This window comes from Chanodichthys erythropterus, chromosome 7 (assembly GCF_024489055.1).
Source record: "Chanodichthys erythropterus isolate Z2021 chromosome 7, ASM2448905v1, whole genome shotgun sequence".
NCBI lineage: Eukaryota > Metazoa > Chordata > Actinopteri > Cypriniformes > Xenocyprididae > Chanodichthys > Chanodichthys erythropterus.
Genome location: NC_090227.1, coordinates 44,403,733 through 44,409,296, shown reverse-complemented (window position 1 = coordinate 44,409,296; position 5,564 = coordinate 44,403,733). Strand labels below are relative to the sequence as shown.

General features: G+C 36.6%; 1 protein-coding gene across 1 annotated transcript; it reads left to right on the top strand.

Annotated features, from left to right (window-relative positions):
• The first annotated feature begins 1,372 nt into the window (after nt 1–1,372).
• tm2d3 (TM2 domain containing 3) lies at nt 1,373–5,241 on the top strand. Its single transcript, XM_067389504.1, has 6 exons — nt 1,373–1,522; nt 2,049–2,144; nt 2,223–2,383; nt 3,834–4,008; nt 4,108–4,183; nt 4,271–5,241. Exons 1-6 carry the CDS (start codon nt 1,414–1,416, stop codon nt 4,434–4,436), a joined length of 783 nt encoding a protein of 260 aa, XP_067245605.1. The 5' UTR covers nt 1,373–1,413; the 3' UTR covers nt 4,437–5,241.
• The last annotated feature ends 323 nt before the right edge of the window (nt 5,242–5,564 follow it).

The window sequence follows — 5,564 nt, the reverse complement described above, 5'->3', positions numbered from 1 at the left end:
CTCAAAGATTCTGCATCATGTTTCTTGTTTGTCTCAGTCACACACGGACAGTAGCTTCTGAGAAACGGCATATAGACCTGTTTGTTATTGAGGCATTTAGAATCTTTGCAATTAATGAATTAAATAATGAATTAAATATTCCCTTTCAGCCATTTTACTCCATTATAAATCACACATTGCTAGAGTTATTATAGTTAACTGAAACTAAAACTAAAAGGTTTTTGTTACTTGAAATAAAATAAACATAAATTTATATTTTAGCTAGTTCTCAAAGCTGCACATGGCTACTGTTAGAAAAATAAAGGAATATATCTTTCTGCAAAAAATTTAGATTGTGTGTTATAAAATGAGATAACTTCTAATAATAACCTGTTAACTTTTTTTTTAGACATGAAAATGCACTATCCAAACTTAAATGCATGTAATTCAAGAATACTTTGGAATATAGACATAAGGCTGGTCTTGTTTCTGGTCAGATTATTGTAGAAGTGAAATAATTTATGTAAGTGAAATAGAAAAAAAGTTAAAAGAAAATAGAAGTGAAACAGAAAATAGAAGTTTAAATTTATGAAAATGTAAAAATATATTTTATATAAAATTTTACAAAACATGTTTTACTCTAAAACTGCAAGGAAATCAAAGCCAAAAATCAGAACAAGTTGTGTTCCAAATTTCAGGTTGATATCTCAAAAAATGAGCTTTCAGTAAGATTTGGTTTGGGTGCAGTACCACACTTTTTCACTAGATGACACCCAAGCTCCATTACTGACCATATAAGGGTGCCTCCATTTCCATATATGGTTTGAGTGATGAAAATATGTTTGTTGCAAAGAAAAACTAGAGATTCTAAGCTTTCAAATGATTGAAAGCTTCACAGCGTTATGAATCCTTTGTGTCGAATCATGATTCGGATCGCGTGTCAGACCGCCAAACTGCTGAAATCACGTGACTTTGGCGCTCCGAACCGCTGATTCATAACGCTCCGAATCTTCCTGAAGCAGTGTTTTGAAATCGGCCATCACTATATAAGTCCTTTTTTTTGCCGCACCATAAATATTCTCGTGGCTTTATAATATTAATATTGAACCACTGTACTCACATGAACTGATTTAAATATGTTTTTAGTACATTAATGGATCTTGAGAGAGGAAATGTCATTGCTGGCTATGCAGGAGCCATTGGATTTCATCAAAAATATCTTAATTTGTGTTCTGAAGATGAACGAAGATCTTACAGGTGTGGAACGACATGAGGGTGAGTAATAAATGACATTATTTTATTTTTTGGGTGAACTAACCCTTTAGGCATTTTTCAACCTCAGAAATCGGACTTTTATTTTGAACTAGCACTAGGACTTTTACGTTGGCGGAAGTCGGCAGTGGAGTCCGTCGGGCAGCAGAAGCAGAGTTCGGGATGACAGCGAACGGACTGAAATGGGTTTTTGAACGCGGACGGAACGTGATGAGCTCGTATATGATGCTGGTTCTGCTGCTGCTCGACATTTACTCCAACTGTGTGATCGGTGAGAGCGCTAACACCGCCGTGATAACTCCATTAGTGCTGTGTTGTTCTGGAAGTACCGTGTTTTTGTGCAGTACATCAGTAATATCACGGTACTGTTTGAATTACATGTGCATCATGTAAATACTGGGGTATATACACATGCTAATCACACTTATTTTTAAATACATGTACTTAATGGATGGATATCTTCACATTTAGAATCGTAATTAGAATCGTTGTCAATAAAAGAGAAGCTTTAAAGGGCCAGTTCACCCAAAAATGAAAATTCTCTCATTATTTACTCACCCTCAGGTTGTTTCAGACCTGTATGAATTTATTTCTTCTGCTGAACATTATAGAAGATATTTTGAAGAATGTTGGTAATCAAACAGTTAATGGGCCCCATTGACTTCTATAGTAGGAAAAAGAATACAATGGAAGTCAATGGGGTCCATTAACTGAATGCATATTTTTTTATTTTTATTGTTTGTGCATGGCATGGAAAGGTTTTTGCTCATGCCTGAAACACTCTCTCTCTCTCTCAGGGTATCTGAGCTCGGCTCATGTGGGTCAGGAGCCGCCGTACACGGCCCAGCAGAGCCCGGTGATGAGCAGCCCGGCGGCGCTGACCGCGTCCTCAGGTGAGACTCGAGGACCTTCACACGCCGTCTGACAGTAGTGTGAGAGTGAGTCTGCAGCTGTTGTGTTTGTGTGTCCAGCGTCTCCAGTGGTCAGCGATAACTACACGTCCAGATGTCCCAGCGGCGGCCTCTGCTCCAAACTCCCCGCCGGATGCGTCAGCTGCGCGCTTCATCACAACTGCAGCTACGGCCGACCGGCCAACTTCAGCTGCAGAACACGAGCAGGCGTCCACTGCGTGGTGAGGGTCACTGACGTGTTGATTCTGCGGAAATATTCCCTCATATTCAGTCGTTTTACAACATCATAAATCATACATCGCCAGACTTATTATAGGAACTGAAAATGAAACTACCATAAAAAAACTCTCGTTACTTGAAGTAAAAATAAACTTTAACTGACAAAATATTTTATTTCAGCTAGTTGCCAATGAAACATTTCTCGTTTTTATTTAGGTTAATTTGATGTGTATTAAAATAACTAAAGTTAAAACTGAAATAAAAAGTAATAAAAGCCAAATCGACATTAAATAAACTAGTAAAAAACTAATTCAAAATGTTAATACAAACTATGACAGAATCACAATGATACTAAAATGATACTGTGCATCGCAGTTTAGTCCACTGGAATCATTTCAGAACTTCATTATCGGAAAATCATTTTCATTGTGACCGTTTTATATTAGAAAGTGAAAATAAAGAGTTCAGATGCTTTTATGGAATCACATTTCTGCAACATGAGAATAAAATCATGCTCTGGTAGATCATAATGATGACAGAAAAAGTTTTATTATGACAAAATATTGAAATTATGAGATATAAATATGACAAAAAATGAAATTATGACAATTATAATTATGCTAAAATATTGAAATTGACATACTAAGTTAAAAATGACAAAAAAATTTAATTGACCAATATAAATATGACAGTTGAAATTATGAATTATAAATATTACAAAATATTGAAATGACAGTTTCCAATTTCAAAATATTAATATTATGACAGTTATAAATATTACAAAAAGTTGAAATTATGACCGTTATAAATACAGTTGAAATTATGACAGTTATAAATATTACAAAATATTGAAATTATGACATGCTAAGTAAAAAATGACAAAATATTGTAATTGACAGTTATAAATATGACAAAAAATATTGAAATTGACCAATATAAATATGACAGTTGAAATTATGACTTACTAAGTCATAATTAATCCACAAAAAGTTGAAATTATGACAGTGATAAATATGACAAAATATTGAAATTGACATACTAAGTTATAAATATGATGACGGTTGAAATTATGAGTTATAAATATAACAAAATATTGAAATCATGACACTTATAAATGACAAAATATTAACATTAGGAGTTATAAATATTACAAAATATTGAAATTATGATGTGCTAAGTTAAAAATATGACAAAATATTGAAATTGACCAATATAAGTATGACGAAGTTGAAATTATGAGTTATAAATATGACAAAATATTGAAATTAGGTGTTAAAAATATGACAAAATATTGAAATTGACAGTTATAATTATGACACAAAAAATTGAAATTACGACTAAAATAAGACTATGACTCATGTCATAATTGGGATTGGCCGGAGCGTGATGGTTTTCCTCGTCTGTGGCACGTTCATCAGTCAGAGACTCGTCAGGTGATCCTCTGTGTTTCAGAACGAGCGGAACGTGCCGCAGCAGAACTTCACGCTGACGCTGCCCTGTCGCTTCTGCTGGCAGCTGGACGCGTCTCAGTACCGCTGCTCCAACTCCACCAGCTGCCTGACGGTGTCGTGTCCTCGCAGACGCTACAACGCCTCCTGTGAGGTCCTGGAGCACGTGCACTGCTTGGGTACGCTCCACGTCTGCGTGCATTTGAGTCTTGTGTTGTTCACACACACACACAGAACCGGTGAGATGTGTGTTGAATGTGCTGTCGTGTGTGTCACAGGTAAACGAGTGTTTCAGAAGCGCCTGTTCTGTAACTGGACGGGAGGATATAAGTGGTCCACGGCTCTGGCCCTCAGGTGATTCACTTCACACTCATTTGATTCCTTTGATTCAGTTGAATCTGTGTTAGTATGATAGTATGACTGGTGTGTCTGTGTGTGCAGCATCACTTTGGGCGGCTTCGGTGCGGACCGCTTCTATCTGGGTCAGTGGAGGGAAGGTCTGGGGAAGCTCTTCAGCTTCGGCGGTCTGGGCATCTGGACCCTCATTGACGTGCTGCTGATCGGGGTGGGGTACGTGGGGCCGGCCGACGGATCGCTGTATATCTGAAGGGTTCATGACGGTGTTACTGTGACTCCTCCATCCCAGATTTCCAACCCGATTCGCACGCGTCGCCATCCAAACTCCCACTGCGGCAGATTCCCATCTGCTCCGAATGTGTGTTCATGCCTTCAGCAGCTCGTCATCACACACACACACACACACTGCTCTGGGCCGAGGACGCTTGTACGGTTCGGTCAGAAGATGGAGTCAAATGTGTACAATATGTATCTAAACTCATCCGTGTAGGTGTTTGTGTATATATGTGTAAATATGAGAGTGATTCGCTGTGCTGAATGTGATTTAGACATTTTATCTCAGTTATTTCTGAATAAACCACTGTCAGGTTGATGATGCCTCTCACCTGTGTTTTGTTTTTATGTCTGTGTAACAATATTCTTCACAGATTCAGCGAGGTGAGACACTGCATGTGAATCTTGTGCAAAATTAATAGTTATCACTAATTCTACAATTGATTGATTACAAGAATTGCAAACATTTTTTTGTTTTACAAGTTTTCTGAAATGTGCAAATATGCAAAATGAGGTGTTTTCTAATTAACCCTTTCATGCATGAATTATGATATCCACAGTCAGGATGTGTTTATGTTACTCTTAGTGCATGAAAAACAAGATTTTGCACATATTTTTCAAAGAGATTTTCAATTGTCCACTTGAGTGTACAGTATGCGGTTTTGTTTTTAACTGAAGAGATACTGTATTAAACATAATACAGTAATAAAACAGTTATACTGTGTGTGTTTAACAAACTAATGATATAAAATCATGTGAAAACAACTAAAATATATACAAAAAATATACAGTTTCAATTATTGCAAATGCAATTAAGTTTGTTCCCATTCGACCAGTAGACGAAGAACTTCATACAAGTTGAAATTTGCATGTCTTTGATATCAGAACATGAGGACGTGATTCCATCAAAGATCTGGTGAAGGTACAACTCTGTGGAAACCAAACTCAGACTATGTAGAAAAAAGTAATCGGATTACTTTTTTTGATGTAACAAGTAACATGCATCACATAATCAAATTGCTTTTTGGTGTAACAAGTAATCTGATTACATAATGCATGTTACTTGTAATGTGTTACTTTACTCGTAACATCAAAAAGTACCACA

Excerpts from the sequence above, each read along its gene's own strand:
- tm2d3 (XM_067389504.1), top strand. The coding sequence starts at position 1,414 with ATGACAGCGAACGGACTGAAATGGGTTTTTGAACGCGGACGGAACGTG. Across the intron at positions 1,523-2,048 it reads TTACTCCAACTGTGTGATCG|GGTATCTGAGCTCGGCTCAT; the intron begins GTGAGAGCGCTA and ends TCTCTCTCTCAG. Across the intron at positions 4,184-4,270 it reads TCCACGGCTCTGGCCCTCAG|CATCACTTTGGGCGGCTTCG; the intron begins GTGATTCACTTC and ends CTGTGTGTGCAG.